The sequence below is a fragment of the Erithacus rubecula genome (assembly GCF_903797595.1).
Source record: "Erithacus rubecula genome assembly, chromosome: 2".
Taxonomy (NCBI): domain Eukaryota; kingdom Metazoa; phylum Chordata; class Aves; order Passeriformes; family Muscicapidae; genus Erithacus; species Erithacus rubecula.
Window position 1 is genome coordinate 5,533,293 of NC_136685.1, and position 23,022 is coordinate 5,556,314.

General features: G+C 41.8%; 3 protein-coding genes across 3 annotated transcripts; 1 reads left to right on the top strand and 2 right to left on the bottom strand.

Moving 5' to 3' along the window:
• Nucleotides 1–563: 563 nt before the first annotated feature.
• Nucleotides 564–2,079, bottom strand: LOC306797901 (taste receptor type 2 member 9-like). Its single transcript, XM_079297570.1, has one exon. The coding sequence runs from the start codon at nucleotides 1,722–1,724 to the stop codon at nucleotides 771–773; it is 954 nt and encodes a 317-aa protein (XP_079153696.1). The 5' UTR covers nucleotides 1,725–2,079; the 3' UTR covers nucleotides 564–770.
• Nucleotides 2,080–5,219: 3,140 nt separating this feature from the next.
• Nucleotides 5,220–7,111, bottom strand: LOC306797900 (taste receptor type 2 member 9-like). The gene has a single exon (XM_079297569.1). It carries the CDS (start codon nucleotides 6,364–6,366, stop codon nucleotides 5,347–5,349), a length of 1,020 nt encoding a protein of 339 aa, XP_079153695.1. The 5' UTR covers nucleotides 6,367–7,111; the 3' UTR covers nucleotides 5,220–5,346.
• Nucleotides 7,112–9,228: 2,117 nt separating this feature from the next.
• MEP1A (meprin A subunit alpha) lies at nucleotides 9,229–22,936 on the top strand. The gene is made up of 13 exons (XM_079298436.1): nucleotides 9,229–10,336; nucleotides 10,432–10,479; nucleotides 11,086–11,126; nucleotides 11,233–11,311; nucleotides 11,627–11,744; nucleotides 12,877–13,052; nucleotides 14,683–14,904; nucleotides 15,795–15,944; nucleotides 18,443–18,658; nucleotides 19,529–19,987; nucleotides 21,300–21,470; nucleotides 22,005–22,212; nucleotides 22,569–22,936. The coding sequence occupies exons 1-13, from the start codon at nucleotides 10,159–10,161 to the stop codon at nucleotides 22,714–22,716; spliced, it is 2,214 nt and encodes a 737-aa protein (XP_079154562.1). The 5' UTR covers nucleotides 9,229–10,158; the 3' UTR covers nucleotides 22,717–22,936.
• Nucleotides 22,937–23,022: the final 86 nt, after the last annotated feature.

Sequence of the window (23,022 nt, forward strand, 5' to 3'; positions counted from 1 at the left end):
ACAACAACAACACAAACCCCTATGGGTAATTTATTAAGCTCAACTTCACCATCAATGTAGCCTATAAACAGAATTTCACCCAGGTGCAATCTGACACAGTCAAGGAGAAAATCTTTACAAAGACATGTTCCCTGCTTTGGGGAGGGAAGAGAAGCAATCCTGATGTCCAGTCTGCACAGTGGGGTCATATTCTCATCCTCTGCCAGGGAGGATTTCATATCCCAAATCTAGACTTTTGGGAGCAGTGCAGCTGAGGCTGCAGTGCAAATACCCTGTTGCTGCCATGGTAAATGGTGGTGGGCAGCCAGCTGATCTGGAAATGAGGGATCCCAAGGGTTCTGATTGCAAAGGCTGTGAGCCTTGGGCAGGGGCTGAACCCTTAATTGGCATCACTCCCTCTTCCCATGAGCACAGGCAGAGCACAAGGGCCTCTGCCTGATAATCCATCACCCCACCATCAGACTCTCATGCCCACATTAATCCCATCAGCACAGAGGGTTTTGGCATCCCGCTTAAAATGAGGGCCAAGTGTCTTTGTTAATAACAAAAATTTATCTCAAGATTTAGCTAAATCTACATACAATAATAATATATTTAACTCACAATCATTTAACTCAATAGATATCAATGACATTTTCTTAACTCAGTTGTTGAAGAGTGAACATCAGTATCATCTACACTACCTGGAGAGCTCCATTAGAAATTAAGTTACTTGTTTTCTACATTGAAAGACCAACAAATTGCATGGGTTCCAGCATTTCTCACAGTTCCTACTTCATGAAAAGCTCACACTTCACACAGGAGAGGATCTTTAGCAGTGCCTTTTTCAGTTTGGGATTGCTGAAAATCAGAATAAGGGAATGAACACCAGGAAAAGCATAAATATACATGGATAGAAGATGTGTCACGATATTTTCATTCATCAGGCTATAATACATTGTCAAGACCGAACATACAAAGTTGATGTTGTACATCACCAAGAAGGAGAGAATAGATTTCATTGCTCTGATGTGGGCATCCATGCTGAGGTCCTTCATGGAGTTTGTCTGCATCTTGCATTTGTGTCTCCAGAGAGAAAAGAGAAGGAGGACAGCAGAGAAGGTGACTACCATGAATGAAGCAGCATATGCAAAGCAATGGAGAAAAAAAGAAGTGAAGAAATGTTTATCCATTTTTTTACTTGCTTCCCAAAAATTTCCAAGGCAGGTGACAGTGATGTTGTTACTCTGCATAGTTTCTGTGAGGTCATAGGTAATGATGCCCATAGCAAAGGCTGAAACCCCAGATCCCAACAAGAGCCATGGCATAATCCTGTCAATTTTTACTTTCAGGTAGTTGAAGATGCTGTTCCTGAAATTGGCAATTTTTATGCAATAAAATACACAAAGACAGGCTGAAACCCACAAGTTGGAGTAATTAACGAATGCTTGAAAAGACGCTATTATTTGAAGTATGGTGTGAACATGAAGATAATTGGGATAAATTATATAAAGAAAGCTGTATACCCATGAGAAACACAGAAAGCAAATCCTGGAGCATCCCAGCAGCAGCAAGATCTTCTCATTAGAGTTCAGGGTTTTCTTTCTGACCCAGCCAATGCAGAGCACACAAATGATGAAAGCATTTATCCACATGCCAGCAAATGCCTCCAGGCTGATGATGGCCACAGTTGTGGCCCCAGATGAAGTGACATTGGATTGGTGTGGAGAGTGACAAGCTTCCATGCTGGAGCTGGGGAGCAGAGCTGTGCTGGCCAAGGGGGCTGTGGCAGCAGTGCCTGAGGCAGGTCAGTGGCTGCTGCTGGTGGAGTATCAGGGATGGCAAGAGGAGCTTTATAGAGCTGCTGCTGCTGCTGCTGCTGCTGCTGCTGCTGCTGGGGGGGATTTTGGTGCTGCTGCTGCTGGGAGCAGGGCAGGTGCAGGGATGTAAATGTGTTGGGTATCCCCTTACCCGGGGCCAGTGTGACTCCTGAGTATTTGCATGTTGCTTCAGGGGGGCTGTGTTGGGTGACACAAACAGTGGAGATGTTTTTCTGCAGTGGAGAGTGTTGTTCTTGTGAGACTGAGCCCTGTTTGATCAGTGTCAGGCTTCAGCACCTGGGTTCTTCTGTCCTTTGGCCATCTATAAAAATTATGCAGAGCCCTGGCTGTTCTTTGCAGAGAATGGTCAGGGCACTCACTGTCCTCTTTAATTTCAGACTATGGGAGATGCATAATTCAGTAAAGATGCAAGAAAATGGGGTTATTTTGATCCTGCACAGGCACTGAAATTCATGTTCTTTACCAATGGCATTGCCTGAAGAGTAGGTGAAGAGCCACATATTGGGGCATGTGAGAGGAGACAGGGCAAGTAAAGCTGGAATTTCTTGCAAGAATAAGGTGAAGCATCTGAAGGAAAAAGGGTAAATATTGGCAGAAGTCCCTGTGCCAAGTTTCCAATCTCATGTGCTGAAGAAGTGAAGGCTCTTAAGTATGGCACCATGCTGAGTTTCTCATACACTGTGGTGCCCTAAAGCATCCAAAAGAATTTATTTCCTGCAAGCTGTGAGGTTTTTATCAGGCAAGTTGATTTAAGCTCTGTAGAGCACGGACTGCCCATGCACTTTGGATCAGTACAGGACCTGTTCCATTTGGCCTTGCTCATCAGGAGCACTGTAACCAAGCAGATCTCATCTGATGCTGTGGTGGAACCACGAAGAATGAAAGCCCCACAAAGAGTTCTATGGCTACAGGAAATGAACCACCAGCTTTTTCTCTCTTCACAATGATGATAGCTGTGTTTTCTGTGGGATATAAGCAGCAGCAGTACATGTATATTCATATAACATGCTCTTAATTGCTTTTTTTTTTTTTTTTTTTAAATCCTAAAGACTTGATATGAAGCCCAGAGCAGTTTCCATACTGTGCCAGCTCTGGGCAGCCATTCCCATTGACTTCTGACATCTCTCCTGTGTCAGCTTCTCCAAGCTGGGCACACCCTGCATTGTCCCCATGGGCTGGGCAGTGGGGCTGTGCTGATGGACACCCTGTCCCCTGCAGTGCCAGCTGAGTGGGGCTGGAGCACAGGGCAGTGTCCCTGGGCTGGGTGTGACATTGTCAGGGACTCCACAGCAATGGAAGGAGGGATGTGCAGTGTGGTTTGCTGGGGCTCTGGTGGTTTGTGTGGTAACACATGCAAGGTGCTGGGTTGTGCCTGCTGAGCCTTGTGGCATGGCAGGTTGCAAGGGATGATGTTGCACTGGATGTAGGGAATAAGATGGATCTTGCAGGGCTGTCCTGTGAAAGTGCTTGAGACTGTCAGGCTCAAGGATGAAGTTGCTGAGCAGCAGCAGGGGAAGAAGAAAACTGTGGTTGTTCCTGTCCTTTGAAGGCCTTTTCCTGGGGAGCTGTGTGTAGAAGAGATGCTTAAGATCTGCCTCTGGATTTGAGCTGGAGACAGAAGTGACCAGTTCAGGTTCTGCTGTGTTCATGCTGGAACTATTTCATGTTTCACCTGCTGTGGTTGTTTGACGTAAGGGAGCAGCCAGACACCCACCCAGCTGTTCCTTGTGTCTCTTGCACAGGCAGGGCAGGGGTGAAGGATAGGAAGGAAAAACTCAGGGACTGAGACAAAGGCATGGGGATCACTCACACATTACTCTCACAGATGAAACTAAGTTGGCATGGGGAAAAGGAATCTAGTTTATTGCCTATTGAAAGTGCAGTAGAATGATGAGATAGGAAGAAAAAACTAGAACCTGGTGCTTCCACCATACTTTCATTCCATGCTCAACTTCACTCCTTCACCCCCAGCTTCTCCAACTCCACCTCCAAAGCAGCAGACGGAGAAGTAGAATAGGGGCTGCAGTCAGCTCTTAAAATTTGCCTCCTCCATTCCTTCCTCCTCTCACTGTTCCCCTGATGCAGAGCAAATCCTGTTTCCTGGGTGTTTTACTGAGCCAGAGTGCAGTGGGCCAAGCCAATGTCACCACCAGGAGAAAGCAGGCCAGCAGAGCAGTCCCACAGAGCAGGGAATGCTGTCCTTGCAGGCAGTGGGGCACAGAGGACATGCAGGGCTGGCGTGGCAAGGGGGCTCTGCACCCCCTGAGCTCCCCAGGGCTGCTCCTGCCTGGCTGGTTGTGCATCAGTGCCCAGATCTGGTGAGTGCCAGGGGTCAGCATGTTCACCCAGAGCTATTGGCCACTGCCAGACACTGATGCAGCCCATAAAAAGTACACAGAACAGGGCCCGCCACAGCAGAAAGAAATGTAAATCAAAATAGAGGTCAACTTTTTGTTCATTCAATCTATTCAATCAGTGAAAATCAAAACATTTGAGGCTGTTTTGCAGTGTGATTTTACTTCTTTTTTTGCAGCCAGTTTGTGTATCATGGTTGCATACTTTTCTGTTACATTAAGAGAATAGATATTTGACAGGAAATAAACCCCTTGCTGTTTCTCAGAGATCAAAGTGCCTGGGTACACCTCATCTGGATTTTGGATTATCACAAACTATGGAAGTCTTGTCATGTTCAATAAGATCCTTCACAGAATCACAGAATCAGAGACAATATATTTTATTGTAGAAATACAAATATGGATTTACTATTCATAAACATGCTCACTTGACTAGTTCTAAATTCCTGTAAACAGAAAAAACCCCAACAATAACATAAAAGTTTATGGGTAAGTAATTAAGCTCAACTTCACCATCAGTGACCATTAGCCTATAAACAGAATTTCACCTAGGTGCAATCTGACACAGTCAAGGAGAAAATCTTTACAAAGACATGTTCCCTGCTTTGGGGAGGGGAGACAAGCAATCCTGATGTCCAGTCTGCACAGTGGGGTCATATTCTCATCCTCTGCCAGGGAGGATTTCATATCCCAAATCTAGACTTTTGGGAGCAGTGCAGCTGAGGCTGCAGTGCAAATACCCTGTTGCTGCCATGGTAAATGGTGGTGGGCAGCCAGCTGATCTGGAAATGAGGGATCTCAAGGGTTCTGATTGCAAAGGCTGTGAGCCTTGGGCAGGGGCTGAACCCTTAATTGGCATCACTCCCTCTTCCCATGAGCACAGGCAGAGCTCAAGGGCCTGTGCCTGATAATCCATCACCCCACCAGCAGACTCTCATGCCCACATTAATCCCATCAGCACAGAGGGTTTTGGCATCCCACTTAAAATGAGGGCCAAGTGTCTTTGTTAATAACAAAAATTTATCTCAAGATTTAGCTAAATCTACATACAATAATAATGTATTTAACTCACAATCATTTAACTCAATAGATATCAATGACATTTTCTTAACTTAGTTGTTGAAGAGTGAACATCAGTATCATCTACACTACCTGGAGAGCTCCATTAGAAATTAAGTTACTTGTTTTCTACATTGAAAGACCAACAAATTGCATGGGTTCCAGCTTTTCTCACAGTTCCTACTTCCTGAAAACTCACACTTCACACTGTAGAGAATCTGTAGCAGAGCCTTTTCCAGTTTGGGATTGCTGAAAATCAGAATAAGGGAATGAATACCTGGAAATGCATACAGATAGACGTAAATTAGAAGTGTCATGATATTTTCTTTCGTTGTGATATAAAATATTGTCAAGACCAAACATACAAAGTTGATGCTGTACATCACTAAGAAGGAGAGAATGGATTTCATTGCTCTGATGTGGGCATCCATGCTGAGGTCCTTCATGGAGTTTGTCTGCATCTTGCATTTGTGTCTCCATAGAGAAAAGAGAAGGAGAACAGCAGAGAAGGTGACTACCATGAATGAAGCAGCATATGCAAAACCAGCGAGGAAAAAAGAAACGAAAAAATGTTTATCTGTTCTGGTATTTGTTTCCCAAAAATTTTCAAGGCAGGTTACAGTGATGTTGTTACTCTGCATAGTTTCATTACGGTCGTAGGTAACAATGGCCAAAGCCAAGGCTAAAATCCCAGACCCCAACAAGAGCCATGGCACTATCCTGTCAATTTTTACTTTCAGGTAGATGAAGAAGCTGTTTCTGAAATTGGCAATTTTTATGCAATAAAAAACACAAAGACAGGCTGAAACACACAAGTTGGAATAATTAGAAAAGGTTGCAAAAGGTGCAAGAATTTCACGTATGGTACGAATGTGAATGTAGTTCAGATAAGTTATTGAAACAAACAGGTATATCCATGCAAAGGAAAAGTAGGAAATCCTGGAGCATCCCAGCAGCAGCAAGATCTTCTCATTAGAGTTCAGGGTTTTCTTTCTGACCCAGCCAATGCAGAGCACACAAACGATGAAAGCATTTATCCACATGCCAGCAAATGCCTCCAGGCTGATGATGGCCACAGTTGTGGCCCCAGATGAAGTGACATTGGATTGGTGTGGAGAGTGACAAGCTTCCATGCTGGAGCTGGGGAGCAGAGCTGTGCTGGCCAAGGGGGCTGTGGCAGCAGTGCCTGAGGCAGGTCAGTGGCTGCTGCTGGTGGAGTGTCAGGGATGGCAAGAGGAGCTTTATAGAGCTGCTGCTGCTGCTGCTGCTGGGGGGGATTTTGGTGCTGCTGCTGCTGGGAGCAGGGCAGGTGCAGGGATGTAAATGTGCTGGGTATCCCCTTACCCGGGGCCAGTGTGACTCCTGACTATTTGCATGTTGCTTCAGGGGGGCTGTGTTGGGTGACACAAACAGTGGAGATGTTTTTCTACAGTGGAGAGTGTTGTTCTTGTGAGACTGAGCCCTGTTTGATCAGTGTCAAGCTTCAGGGTCTGGGTGCTTGTGTCCCTTGGTCAGTGATGATGATCACTCGGAGTGGGGTTTGCGCTCATCAAAGCACAGCCAGGGCAGCGAGATGAGTAATTTGTTTAACGAATCCTCATGTGATAAACATTCAGATTGATCTTCTCTACGCCTTTTTCTTGTGTCTTCCTTGCAGTCCCAGCTCAGTATAGGCTGAGAGGATAAGCAGATATTTTCAAAGTAAAACGTTTCAGAGCATTATCCTTGTTTATATCTGATTTTAGATATTATTTTTAGATTTGAAGAATACAGTGTCTTACGTTGCAATACACAATGTGACCAAAAGTATGTATTCTATCACCATCTGTTGAAACCATGTTAGGCAGTGATCCTTATCTCTGTGGCACATATTATCTGCTAATGGGCCATGTTTAAAACCAGGTGAGGCAATCATCTTTATCTTTTCCACAACCCACCCTCCCTCCAGGAAGATATTGGTTGTTAATTGCCCTTGAGTCCCACTGTGTGACTGATAAAATTACATCATCCCACTGGGAGTTTCTCTAGTTAGAGGGAGGAGCCAAGCTTTTCCTTCCTAGGTAATATCTGAGATTTGGAACACCAAAGCAGCCTTTTTGCACAGTATTCCAGAGGAAAACTGGACATTTCCACATCATCCCTGGACCTTCAGAAAAAAATTGCACCTTCTCCAGGAGCACTGTTACTGCTGAACCACATCTGCCACCGCAGGAGGATGCAGCCACCATTGAATGGGATTGATACCTGCACCCTGACTCACTGATGGGGTGTCAGGTTATATTCTGAATTTGTCAGTGTTTTGGGATTGTTCTTTGTAATACTGTATTTCTATTTTAATTTTCCTAGTAAATAACTGTTATTCCTATTTCCCGTATCTTCACCTGAGAGCTGCTTAATTTCAAAATTGTAATAGTTTGGAGGAAGTGTGTTTACATTCTCCATTTCAAAGAGAGATTCCTGCCTTTCTTAGCAGATACCTGTCTTTCAAACCAAAATATACAGGAGGAAAAATATTTAGTAAATTACTTTTAAAATCATTTGTATCTATTCTGTATCTCTTTTTACTGGCCCTGAGCTCAAAGTTGACAACATTTCAGATTACATTATAACATGTTATAAAATTTTCCACTGGTACCTGAACAATGCCCTGGATGTCCAAAAGCCTGCTTATTTGTCACAGCTCTATCAGTTTATCTATTGAAATATTGTCTCTCTATGACCTTTGCCAAAATTACTCCAGTCGGAGAATTTTGCTAACAGCTTCTTGCTCTTTCATCCAGACAAATTTGTTTTATATATGCTCCTATTTTTAATTTACACTTATTCATTCTTTCTCTCTAGAATTGTAGATATTTATTAACTTTTAAAACCAGAGTAACAGCTGTTGTTGTCCTCTGCTATTTATTTCAGATCTGAAGGCTGAATTATTAACCTGGATGCATTTGACAAGTTCAGTCTTGTGTTATTTCAAGCTCTGCAAAGGGAAAGAAACTTAATCAAAAATTGGGAATCTGAATGGGTAATTTTGTATTAAAAATGTGGTCAGTGCCACTTTGAAAATCTCTGGAGTTTTTCCAGCTCAGGAGACATTTGTTTCTATTGTTGCTTTTACAAAGGACGTAAATTTCAGCAGCATTTCTGTCTCTGAGTTTATGTATGTTATACTGGAGTTAAAACCAGTGTAAGCAGGTTAGCAAAAGATATTATCTGCATCTAGTGACACCTGGTAGTGGCTGTGTCTAAGAAACCAGAGTAGATCTGCCCTTGGGTGTGGAAATACTGATGCACAGGAATTTTGGGCACTTCATGCAATGTGGGGTAAGAAACCTGTTATGGGTTGATGTCCTAAACTTAAACAACACCAAAAGACACCTGCTGTACAACCCAGAGTGGAAGAGCAACAGCTTTTCCCATCATCAAGTTTTTTACAGAACTGCAGCCAATGGAATAATGTGCATGCACTGCCCTCCAGGGAGGACAAAATGAAACTGGTGCTGGAGCCCCTCTGCTATGGAGACAGTCTGAGAGCTGGGGCTGTTCAGCCTTGAGAAGAGAAGGCTCCAGGGAGATCTTAGAGCCTAGTCCAGCCCCTAAAAGGAGTCTAGGAGACCTCCTAGATATGTCTATGAAAAACAAATACAGACCCTCAGAATGCCTTTAGACATCCTCTTCAGGATCTTGAGTTATTTAAAAGTTAAGGGTACTAAAAACCAAGTGTTTTTCAGAGAGCTCTGCTTTTGCTTCAATTTTTTGCTTCCTTTCTCTCATCCACTGCCAAACATCTGGAGATATGGCCTTGGTGCTGTGTTTTGGCTCTCTTTGCTCACCTGTGAAAACAGCCCTGACACGATGTATCTTGAGGCATGCTAATTTAACTAAAAGTGTGTCCTGCTAAGCTGAAGTGTCACAAACAATCATTCCTAAAAGAAAGTGTTAAAGAACATTCACTTATGTTAGGTGAAAGATTAGTGCTCTGGGGCCCTTCTTCTGACTGACTCCTTTCTGGGACAGGCACATTTACTGCTCAAAACCTACTTGCTCAAGCTCTCTGCCTTGTGCTGTGGCTCATGGCAGAAGCCCTTTCCTATCTATTTGCCGAACATAGAGGTGAACATCCTCACTTCCATGATTTATAATTTCAGATGTGAAATGAAGGAGCAGGATTCCATGCTAAGCCAAAGGCACTCAGGCACTCCAGGGCACATGGAATCTGTGGGAATACTGATGGACAGCAAACTAGAGATTTATAGAGCCTTTCCTGACACATGCCCCTGAGAAAGAAAATAGCAAGATGCAGAACAAGAGTTAGTGATCTCTGAAACCCACCTGGAAGGCCAAGGATTACTGCTAAAAGTGACCACTTCTGGAGGCAGAGAGTGGGAGGTTGTGCATGGAGCATCAGTCTGGGATGGGATCAGCTGAGGAAAAACACTGTCAGGCCATTCATAATCATATCTTTCTTACTTCTAATCTTTACAATGTGATGTTAATTATTAATTGAAAGCAGCGCTGGGCCATTAGGCACTACAGTGCTATAAACCTGGAATAATTCTACTTAAGCATATGGCTTTTCTCGTGTGCAGTCAAGATCAAAATGCTGACAGATAACAAACATAGGGGAAGGAGTCAGCAGCTTTGGGCCAGATGGAGAAGCTGTTATGTGAAATCTGGGTGGGTCTCTAACCAGCTGCACTGAAGATGTAAAGTTACCACATTCCTCTCTCCTGCAATGTTCCTCCAAGTGAACTTAGACAACTGATAAGAGCAATGCCATCAGGTGCCATCCAGGAGCAAATCTAACTCTTATAATAATGTTTCAAAGGTGGAGAGTCTGATGCTGGTTGGCTGATGCTCCTTGGAAATCTCAGCAACATGCCCTATATATTGACAGAGATGAGGGGGATCAGCTTGTTTCCACTGCAAAAATGGGCTCCAGCATCTTCCCACTCTGCCTGACACTTCTGCTATGTTCTGTCTACGGTTCTCCAGTCTCTGTAAGTAAAACCTCATTTCTACAGGCTCCTCTCAGTCCAGAGACATCTCATATCTTAAACTGGTTGTATTCCATTCTCTTCCAGGTGGGACACCTCTCCAGTGAAGCTGGTAAGTGCTGTGTGAGCTGGTTTGAGTTTTGAAGCATTTCCTTCTACTTGCTGTGAGTCACCACATCTGAACACTTTGTTTTGACTGTCTTGCAGATGCCGGAGCTGGTGAGATATTCAAAGACATTCCCCAAATCAACTCAGGTGAGTTATTCTCATGACACCTAAAGAGCTGTGAATATAATGCCAAATTTTCAATATTGTAAAGGAGACTGATGGTCAGGTAGTTCATGGTAACAAGAGAATTAAAATCTCTCTGTGAAACCTGAATATTTCCAGGACTGTAACTCCATGTAAACAAGGGATGCAAATGTCTTTTGTTTCTGAAGTTTGGACAGACCCATGGTGCTAAGGCAGAAAAAAACACTGTATGATTCAGAAGGACTCTGCAGTCCCAACTGCATTTGCTGTCCATCTCAATATGATTTTTATGAAGTTTTGCAAACATGGAAAGCAGCTTAGATGTTTATTGATCACTGTCCCATTGTCAATGCCTGAGAGCAAGCAGAGCTCATCAAAGGTGACCATGGATAACAGTGCCACCACAAAGGCCAAGTAAATATTGGATAGAAACTAGAAACTGTTGTCACTTTTATTATCACCTATATCTCAGTGTATAAAGGCTGTTCCTTATTTCTTTTCTGTAAATGCCCAAGGACAATAACTTTGTATAAGCAGGTTCAATGTGGTTTATGGAAGGAAGTACATTTGAAATTCATTTACACTATCTTTGATTAAATTGCATTTCAGCTGCTGGACTGGACCTCTTTGAGGGTGATATCTTGCTCCCTGTAAGTAATTAAAAGCTTTCTGTTGTTTGTCCAAATTCTATTTTTGCTACAAATCATCTCATTTTCCTACAGTAGATGCATCACCAGCTGTTAATTCTCTTTTCAGAAAAATCAGCGAAATGCCTTAAGAAATGAGACCTACAGATGGAAGTTCCCCATTCCCTATATTCTGGGTGATGACCTAGGTAATATAAACACTTTACTCAGATTTTAACTCCATTCCTTATTTGCACTGCAGTCACTGTGATAAAAGGATTTGCCTTTTTCAGAACTGTTTCAAATTTTAAATGTTGTCTTCACTAATATCTACTTATTGTACTCTATATCAAAATTACTTTTCTTTCTTCTACAGCTAACATACCAAACCACAATTTAAGCAAATTCAATAATTTCTCTTGTCAATAATTTTTCCTTTGGTTCCACGTGTGTATCTGTACATATCTTACCTCTCCAAGGTGACCAAAATTCAATATATTAAAGATTCTGTCCTTGTTTTCCAGACCTGAATGCCAAAGGAGTCATTCTCCAGGCATTTGAAATGTTCCGCCTGAAGTCCTGCATTGATTTCAAGCCATATGAAGGAGAAAGAACCTACATTTTCTTTAGCAAACAAAATGGGTGAGGGTAATACCAGCTTCTGTTTAGTTTTTGCTGTGTAGAATCAGCTGGGAACTCATTCCATTTGACTTCAGCACTCTAAAGTTTAGTCAACAGAGGAAAAAGGCCACCAGAAAAACAGCTCATCTTACATTCTTAGACAAAGAGCTTGCAAGCAGCTGCTCCCTCTGCTGACTTATTTAGAGGATGAGCTCTGAAGGTGAATCCCAGCATCTGAGTTTTCATTGACTACTTCCACTTTTCCATCTAGGCTTGTTTTCCCTTTGGATGAAGACCCCCATGTATATCCTTCTAACTTGCCAAGAATGTAGATGTGAATAGCTAGAATTTAAGTCTGGAAATTTTTGGAAGACAGACCAAAAAAAAAAAAAAAAGGCAGTGTAAAGACAATCTATTGTAATATTTCTGCTGTTTTGACATGACTCTTCTTTAATGAATGGTCTCTCAAAATCTGAAAGATTTTCAAGTACTGAAGGGATTTATTTTCTACAGCTAAGGATGTTTTGAAAGAAAATGTAGAAAAGCACAGAAATCTTCTCACTATATCGGCTGTGAATATTTCCTGTTTTCCCAGAAGTTCATGTTTCTTCCTTCAGCTTTTTCTTGAGTGTCCTATGACATTTTCTTACAAGTTTACAAGCCCCATGATTTTTGACAAGTCAGTGTTGAAGATCTTAAAGCTGGAAATGTACTTTACACCTCTGGCCAATGCAAAGCATGATTGCTGTTAAAAAGGACGAAATGTTGCTGTTCTAAATACTCCTGGGTCTTTTCTCTAGCCCAAGTCATTGCAGAAATCCTCATCCTTTTTTGATGAATTTACTGTTTCCATGTATGTTGTATGTTTTATGTTTCTTGGCCAAATGGCAGCAGATGCAGGATGAAACTTCTATGGCTTTCAAAAATGCAGGGTGATCTCTGACACAGAGGATGAGTAATGAAGTGATAGTTTCTGAGGGTTAGTCTGCTTTCAGTATTTTTAGAGTATCAAGGCATGTGGTCAGAATCTAAATAATGATTTATGTGACTCCTTTCTTATTAAAATCTTACTCTAAATCCAATGAGCAGATTCAAAAGTTAAACATAGAGAAGAAAACTGCTGAATAGAGAGTAATCTCTCCCTCTTTCTCAGGTGTTGGTCCATGGTGGGGGACCTGCAGACTGGACAGAACCTCTCCATTGGGTCAGGGTGTGACTACAGAGCAATTGTGGAACACGAGATCCTGCATGCTTTAGGATTTTACCATGAGCAGTCGAGGATGGACCGGGATGACTATGTGAATATCTGGTGGGATGAAATTGAAGAAGGTGGGTTTTAACATTCAAGTTAGGTTTTGTAAAGGGTAGATTTATCAATATCCCCTTTACATTTCTAGATTTAAAGACCTTCCTAAATATAGAATTTTAGAAATGGTGGGTCACACCTGAGACCACTGTAAATTAAGAAACTTTGATGCAACTTCTCTAGTCAAAGCTGGACATTGTTGAAGGTCAGAAGAGAGAGGCCCTGGTTGGAAATCAGGACTTTTATTTCCCCTTGGCTCTTGGACTACTCTGCTCTCTTATTTTAAACAAATTACTTCCCCTCTCTGGATCTGTTTCCTTTTGCAAATTGTAAACTTATGCAAATTGTAAACTTATTTAGGTGATGAATTTTGAAGTAGCTCTTCTGTAGGCAAAATCCTTTCAAAGGTTTTTATATTCAGAGATTTTGGCATTCCTGAAACTGAAAATATTCACTTTGCACATGAAAAATCCCTTAAAATTGTTGGATGGGATGGGGGATATGAGATAGGGCTCTGTCCTGCTCTCTCCTACCCAGGTGTGTCTCTGCAGGTTCTTGCCTTCAGGTTTAGTATCACCACACTCAGGAGCTTTATGAGTTTCAGCAAACTCTTCACAGTCCTCCTGATACCTAGGCAGTTTTACCTGTTGTCTGATAAAAGATCTGATTCTGTATTACATAACAATGATTTATTTGAAAAGGAGTGACTAGAAGAGGTTTTGTTGGCTTTTTTTTTTTTTTAATAAAAAGTACAGTTCAAGTCTCTGTAAGAAAAGAATTCCAAGACCTTATATAATCTAAGCCTTGAACTGAAGACATTTGTGATTTGCAGAAGGGAAGGGAAGTTGTTAATCAGAGAAAATGTAATTACCCACTAGCACACTCATGTGCTGTTTTGTCTTTGTAAAAGAATGCCAGATATTCTCAAAACATTATTTGCAGTCATAAATGCTGACAAGCTCTTTGTACGTCTTTACCAAAGCATGTGAAATGGATCCCTCTCTTTGCCCTACCAGACACCCTCATAATGAAAAACTTTCACTAAGGACAACTTACTTCACCCAGAAACCATGAGAAACGTGTTTCCAAAAGCCATTCCAATAGAAATATCATATCAATATTGTAAATCTAGGGCAGATATATCTTTCTTTTTTCCCCAGAGATTGCTAGGGCATTATTTATTTCAAAGAAGAACTGAACTTGAAGACACTTCAGGGTTGTCATATTTGTCTCCTTTATGAGTTTTGGGGCCTCTCCTTCTCCATTTATGATCTAATACCTGGGAAATGTTTGCATCAATATTCACAGATTCTGGAATGGAATACATTAATCCTTAAACTTAATCCTTCAAGATAATTCCTTTTAATTGTAATCTAACCTCCTGTGTATCTCATTCTTTACAGCTCACAGATATTAATTTTTTAATTTACTGAAGTCACCTGTGAGAGCACAGAACTGCAATCCAAAGGCACTGCTTTGTTGTCCAAATGGCAAATACAGATCTTGCTAAGTTTTAATATTTTGTTGTGAAGTAATTTCTTTTGGGTATATAATTTGTGCCTTAGAAAACTGTATCTGAGGGGACATGCTAATGCCATTTCCTTTCCATTTTCCTTTCCCTAAAGAGGAAGCACTTTTCTGTTCTTTTACCAGGCAAAGAGCACAATTTTGCAAAGTATGATGACATCTACATCACTGACCTGAACACCCCCTATGACTACGAATCATTGATGCACTATGCACCATTTTCATTTAACAAAAATGCAAGTGTCCCCACCATCACAGCAAAGATACCAGCCTTTGATGACATAATTGGACAACGTCTAGACCTCAGTGCCATTGACCTGGAAAGACTCAATCGCATGTACAACTGCAGTAAGTCAGAATTTAACCATGGCAAACAGTTTCTTTGGTTATATTTGAGCAGGGTTGCTCACCTCCCTTATGTCTCTAAACTCACAAAAACTCTTCTCAAAAGTGCCTGAAGAGGTATGGGACAGGACCTGTGGTGTGCAGATTAACACAATCAGTTTATTCCCTTCTCATTCCTTTTTGGCTCTTCTCACTGTCATTATTTTAGTAAAAAATAGCCATGGAAAGTCAAACCATTCACACTTCTTCTTCCCAGGAGTTCAGACCCGTGGTTGTGTTTTCTGCCTGTGGTGTGTGGGCACCCTTGTTGTGCTTTTCTGAGGTGAATACAACTGCACTTTGTCCTCTTTGGACTGAATCAGATTATTTTTGGACCTGAGATTGTCTTGGGCTAGAGTCCCACACTGTCTAGATTTTTGCTGAGCTGGTTGAAGATGTTATCACTGATCATGGTTGTTACTGAGAAGTTATTGTCCCCTTGGTGCTGCCAGCAGAAGCATGATCCTGCAGGCAGATTCAGCTGAACCAGCCCAAGGTAACTGGGTGGACTTTGCTTGGAGTGGAAGGACAGAGCTGCATGAGAGAGCTGCCATAAGAGCAATAACCTCAGCCAAGGCAAAGAGGCACAAAGACAGTCACCACCTGTCACTGCCACATGGGGCATATTAACCTTCTGCAAAGAGGTCAAAGATTGTTGTCTTTGTCCAGGGAATCCCTTCAGGAATCTATGTTTCCTCTTTTGAGTCATTTGGCTCACACCTGCTAATGTAAGAGTTGTCTTCTCTACAGGATGGTTATACTACTGTAAACAACACCCTCCCCCCAAATTAGAGCAAAAATTTTAATTAGCTACTAGCTCACTCTGAGGTGACCATGTGTGTATTTTTTTCCAGCTTCAACTCACACCTTTTTGGACCAGTGTTCTTTTGAGCTTGAAAACATCTGTGGTATGATTCAGGGCACCAACCACAACCAAGACTGGATCCACCAACAGGGCAGTGTGACAGGGCAGGAGGACCACACATTTTCTGGGCGCTGTAGAGGTAAAAGAAATGAGCAAAACCCTTTCTGGGCTGTGTTTTCTCCAGGACTGACTGATGGGCTCAGAGAGGTTGCTAAAGACTCTAGACATTCTCACTGAACTTTTTTAATTTAGTGGAATGTTGTCCACACCAGCAAGATTAAAGGAGACAAAAAACAATCTTAACTAGAGGTCTTTTAAATATAACCTGGTAAACGATTTACTGCAACTTCCAAAGTCTGTGTAAGGGTTATATCATCTCATGATAAGAATCTAAAAGCTTTGTAGCCACTCATAAATATTGTGTTTGCAATGCAAATGGGATGTTAAGCTTGGGGAATTCTAGTTCTGGAAGTAGAATAAAGTTGAAAGATTTCATGATAGGAGTTCAGGGATACTTTTTATTTTGATGTGGTAAATTCACCATTTTTCAAAGGAAGACATTCTCAAAAATAGAGCAGTGAGCCCCAGTCACAGCCACAGCGTGCTAGTTTACAGCTAAGAATAAAAATTAAATCCCAACAGGCAATTCTGAAATGCGAGAGTCTAATTTGTCATTGTTTAGACAGGGTAAACTACTACACAATTCCAAGATAAAAGTGACTTCTGTGGTAAATTTTGCCTCAGTAGAAGGGGAAAGACTCCTGACTTAAAGCACATTCACTTGTGCTTTGTTACTCTTCTGCTTGCTGCACTCAGGAGTAGTTTATTTCCATCCACTGGAAAGAACAGATGTCCAACGTTTTATAATGCTTGTAGTTATTGATCAAGCCCAAGAACATAACTCAAGAAAACCACCTGAAAATCTAGAAATACATGCTTCTAACTCTCAACTGATTCTTAATTCTTTCTTCTTTCTTACCACTGTAACTGGCAAAGATAATTTAATTGAGTTTTTTAGTTCATCACATAAAATCCAATCTGCCTGAACTGGGCACTTAATGTGCACTTGGGTTTTAGGATCCAGTGACTTAGTACAAAATAAGTGTCAATATGTTTTGAAGAGTTAATGGAGAGGGTGGGTGCCTCTGAGGATGTCTAGAGTGCAGAAATGAATTGCAGGAATAGGGACTGTCCTTTTGGCACTTCCAAAGGGTCATTGACTCCATCAGAAATTTCTGACATTTTTTGAGAACTGATTCTGCAATCATTTCAAGTGGGGGCAAATTCTAAGTTTCTATCATAGATGGATCCTATTTTCCCCTGACAGTTTTGATATTCTGGGGTTTTTACTTATTGCCAGCTAAACTGAAGGAGGGAAAGTACAGCTTAATATTAGGGAGCCTACTGAAGTCTGCAAAGACCATCTTCTAATTGCCATAGGTACTTAATGTTGCCTTTATTTCTTATTAAAAAGAGGTAGACTCGAGATCATTTGGGGGTTTGTTACTACAAGAATTGCAACAACAGGCTCACAGCCCTGCTTCTCACTTGGAGCAAGAGTGATCATACTTGGATTTAATACACTTAATACTAAAATAAGTTTAACTGATGGTCAAGTGTCCTACATTGCATACAGCAACCTCTGGCAAGCTTTCTGTGGATATGAGCTTGAAATATTGCTATCATGTGGAGGGGAATGAAGGTAATTCCCTTGACTGATTAGAGAGAACTTTCACTAACCCTGCAGGAAGCTGCACTGCCTTTATGCAGCTGCAGGTATAACTTGGAACAAGATGATCTTTAAGGTTCTTTCCAACCCAAACCATCCTGATTCTAAGATGTTATCTTGGGCAAGAGTCCATGGAACTTTCATACAACAGCTAAAAAAAATTAACTTATTAATTTAATCATTGACTAAATTGAGTAGCTAAAAAGCAACACAGTACAAATAAGTCATGACAACTTTGTGTGATACCAACATATGATAGGTGCTCATATGGTGAATCTTTCTAAATATGAGGATAAAAATAGATACTTCATAAAGTAAAGAACACTTCAAAAATATTAATGAGAAATAGAGGAGAGGGATTTCTTAAGTAATTTTCTTATGGACAGACATTGAGTTTTGGAATGTTTGGGCAAGCTGTAAAAACAGACCTGCATGTTCAAGGCCAGTGTTTTGTGCCCAACCCACGTTTATTATCTTTATTGCTGATAAGAAATTATCTTACTCTTTACAAGGTAATATAGCACATGACCTCTAAGAACTCACTTTTAGATTATCTTCAGTATAAATCAAGTAACAAAGATGTGTCTACTAATTGCCTGTGGTCAACACTGAATTCTCTGCCTCATGTATCTCCGACATTCCTGAGGAATCCAAATTCCAATTAGACCAACTAATGCAAAACTGACATGAGGTAACAGCAGGGAGGGAGTTCCACATACATGCTGAACTGCTACTCCTGTTCTTATCCCAGTTTGTCCTGGATGGTTGTCACATCATTTCCTTTATTGTTCATGTTAAGTACTACTCTTCTGTTTGCTAGAAGAGTGCAGAGGAAATGATGAATTCACACCATGCAGCTTTACAGGAAATGTGTAAACAGGCAGTGACAGGTTACCCTTTCTTCCCAGATGCTGGCTACTTCATGTATTTCAACACCAACTCTGGGCAGGCAGGTGAAGTGGCAATCCTAGAGTCCCGAATCCTTTATCCAAGGAGAACTCAGCAGTGCCTCCAGTTCTTCTATAGGACCACTGGAAGTCCTTCTGACAAGCTGATCATCTGGCTTAAAGAGGATGATGGCACTGGGAACATTCGAAAAATGAGGAAAATTCAAACCTTTCAAGGTAATTCTGGAAATAAGGTGAATATTTGGGTAGAGAGAAGCTGCCTTACTGTGCCCATGAATGCAGAAGACTAGCTCAGAAACCAAAAGATTTTTCCAAAGTTACCAGAATATCTTGCAATACAGCTATAAGATTTTTGGTATTACATAAGCACTTTTAGCAGAGAAACTGTGGGTTGTAATAATGTAATTTTGGTGTTTCACAGCAGAAATCACTGTATTTCTAATATTATGTTTCACTCAGTAATTCAGAGGGACCCCAAGCCATTCTGGAGATGAATTGACAGTGTCTCCACTGTATGATCTAAGAGAGGGTTGTTCAGGTGTAAAATTCCTGTGCTCCTCTGCAGTCAATAAGAACTCCAGACTGGTTTCTAGAGAGTTAGAAATAAAAGCTTATGCAGTTTTGGAAATGTGAATTGGATTCCCAGTTTGGGTGATTTGCTAAATAGGACAAACTCAGCCACAGCAGCTCCATGTGATTTGTGTTGTCAAAACACAAGACCTGTCATGACCTGCCTACATCAGGCTGCAGCATTTTGCATTAAAGGATAAATCCATGAAAAATTGTCAGGAACCCATTTGGGTCATTGATTCCCATCCTCTTGTTTAATCTTAGCCCTTAGGCTGTGCCCTTTATACTGGAGGTTGTCATTCCCTAACATGTGAAAAATTCGTTGTACAACACGTCCAAAGCATTTAGATGGCAAAACAATGTGTATATATTATAGTCACAATACCAATTTAAGATCTCTGGCTTTCAGGAATCTATGAGGGGTCCAGTTGTATAAAGGTGCAGCTGGTTAAGGTAAGTTTCTTTCTAAATCTCTAATCACACTGATGGCAATGCTTTTCTTCCCTTTTACCAAAGCTGACAGTGACTCCAACTGGAAAATTGCCCACGTAACCCTCAATGCTCAGAAGAAATTTCGTTACCTCTTCCAAGGGCTGAAGGGCAGCCCCAGCTCTTCACTGGGTGGCATTGCCATTGATGATGTGACTCTGACAGAGATGCCCTGTCCCACAGCCGTGTGGGTCATTCGCAACTTCAGCAAAATCCTTGAGAACTCGTCCATCAGCCTTATTGAGAGCCCCCGGTTCTACAGCCCTGAGGGTTATGGATTTGGCATCACCGTGCTGCCCAACTACCAAAACAGTGGCTATGCTCGTGTTGCCTTCCACCTGTGCAGTGGAGAGAACGATGCAGTCCTGGAGTGGCCGGCTCTGAACCGCCAGGCCACTCTCACAGTGCTGGACCAGGACCCCGACGTCCTGAATAGGATGTCCTCGAGCAGAAGCTTCACCACAAGCAAGGACCATGTTGACACAGGTGAGCAGTGCCTGCTTGGAGGAATGCTGACAATGACAGCCAAGGAATCTGAGCAAGAGGGCTGAGTGTAGGACTCAGAGCTGAGAAACTTTGGCCATATTTCTCAATTTGGGACACATATAAGGTTGATGTTACTATGAACAACCCCTGGGGTATCTGAGCTTGACTCTAAATACAGATTTTTCCCAAGAGCTGGCAATTCCCATTCTACCTGTGGTTTGTCCATTGTGATAAGTGATATCACAACAGGTTGATGGAATGCCAGCAGGGTGCAGCATTCTGACACTAAACAACAATTTAAGTTAAAACTGTGTTTTGGAGGCTCAGTCAAATTCAACATACTCAGTGAACCTCAGCCTACATGGTCTGAATGCACAACATTCGCCCTTTCTCATGGGTGTGTTAATTCAAAATTGTTCAGCCTGGAGAAGGCTGAATAATCAGGGGGATGCAATTGTTGCCTCCCAGTACCTGAAGGGAGCCTGCAAGAATAATGGAGAGAGACTATTCACAAAAGGACAGAGTGCCAGGACAAAGGGAATTGTCTTCAAACTGAAAGAGAGCAGGTTTAGATTGGATGTTAGGAAGAAATTCTTTACTCTGAGGATGGTGGAGCACTGGAACAGGCTGCCCAGAAAAGCTGTGGCTGCCCCATCCCTGGAAGGATTCAAGGCCAGGCTGGATGGGGCTTGGAGCAACCTGGGATAGTGAAAGGTGTCCCTGCCCATGGCAGGGGATTGGAACAAGAAGATCTTTTAGGTCCATTCCAATCCAAACTTTTCTGTGATTCTATGATAGAAATAAGAATAATAGGACAAAACTGAGTTTGGTACAGAATAAAATACTACACATGAATCTTCATCCCTTTCTACTTTTCCTACTGGAAATTAAGTACATACTTTTACAGTAGGAGCTTTTAAATCCTAAACATTAATATGTTTAACAAAATCATAGTAATGACCAAAATCAACTAAATTCTAAACCACAGGTACTTACAAATTGGTGGGGAGTGTCCTTACTCAGGAGGGAACTCTTAGCTGGTACCAATGAGGAAGCAATTTGTGTTTGTGTAGTTCTCAGTGAAAGAGGAGTTGTGGAATTTCAATGGCCTCAGACCAAAAATCCTCATGCACACCTAACCTGATAATCACCTTTAGTGATCTGGCACCTTTAGTTTGTCAGGGATTTCTTTGGGAATTTCAGGCCTGAACCTGATTTTACAGCACAAATCCCCTTTAACACATTAATGCAGGAAAAGGTCATGCCATACTTTGGCCTGCACAATTTTGTGATTCTCATTTTCTCTTTGCAGATAGTGGAAATATAATATGGGATAAACCATCAATTGCTGGAAGATTTGATGAGTCATGCAATTGCAACAGAAGTATAAACTGGGGGTGGAATAACTTCATATCCCACAGACAGATGAGACGGAGGAGCTTCCTGAAAAATGACGACCTGATTATTTTTGCAGAATTTAATGGTAAGGATCCCTTCCCTGATTCTCCTTACAAAGGCGATTCTTTCTATTTTCATGCATTCAAATAACTCTTGACACGTCTCCAAGATCTCTCTGATGGGAATCAACTTTGTAAAGCATTTCTGTGTCCTAGTCAGGTGGGTGAGGTTGACTAAAGAGGTTGTGAGCTGAGGGATCTAAATGGCAGTGAGTTTTGAAATCTGAGCTTCTTAGACACCTTTAGGCACTCTGATCAGTAGCTATGTCCATTTCTAAGCACCAAACATACTAAGGGTCATCCCCACTGTGTTTATTTCCAAATAGAACAGCCTGAGAGAACATCACAGATTTATCTAACTAGTTTCTGTAATTTCAGTATTATTTTCTATCTTGTGCTTTAAATACACAGAACTTGTTGTGGTACAGCAAGAGCTCTGTAAAGGGAACATGGACAAGGAATACCCTTTGATCCAGAAAGCTCCCTGTGAGCCCCTGAAGTGAGGCACATTATATATAGCAATATTCACTGATTCTGATGTCCTTCTCCTTTTTTAAAAGACATAATTCACCTCAATAACACTGAAGTTCCTGTTGGACCTGTGCAGTCTGCCCTCACAGAAGGCCTTGTTCTGGAAAGGCAGAAGAGAGCAGCCCAGGACATGGAGCCTGTTCAAGAGCAGCTGCTTTATCTGCCAGACCCTTGTGACCCAAACCCCTGTCAGAATGATGGAGTCTGTGTGAATGTGAATGGAAAAGCAAGCTGCAGGTACCACAGACCTCCTCCCTCCTTGCCCTGCCTTTCTTCTTCAAGTGATGCAGCTAAAAATTGTTCACAGCTACAGACCTTAGAGTCACCAGATCTTCAAGGAATAGTAGAAATAAAATACTTTACCACAGTTACTAGCTCCTACCAGCAGCCAGGAGGGCAGGTTCCTTTACATAAAGCAAAGAAACCCCATTCTGTTGTGCTTCCAGGGTGTGTAAATAACCTTCTAAGGTGGGAATGTGGTTACATGAACCCCTCCCATGGGAACTGCTCATCTGGGATAGTGAATGTGAGGACCTTGGGGTGAGGGCATGGCAAGACTCCTGATCCACCAGATCTGTGCTTTGTTTTCCCAGGTGCTCATCAGGACAAGCCTTCTTCTTCACAGGTGAGAGGTGTCAGTCAAGGCAGATCCATGGGGACATCCTGGGAATGTCAATTGGTGGAATTGCTGGAACCATTGTCTTAACTATCGTCCTCATTTCCATGATGACTAGAAAATAAAAAACTGCAGGGGGAACAATTTTCAACCTGGTTCAGAAGAAACCCATTTTCAGTGAAAAACGATGAATATAAATTGGAGAAAACCAGTCATCATATGGATGAAAAACTCTGCCAACAGCTTGGCAGCAATCTACTTTTTTCTGAGGGATGTGGCAGTTAAAGTGTATCATGTAGAGCTGTTTGATGAAAATTCATAAACTGCCTTTCTTATGTGTTTTTTGAAAGTTTTTTTTTCTTCATCCCATAGCAAGCAGCAGTGCTGAGAGCCTATGCATTTACCCTCAGCCATGGTTCAAACCTGGTTCA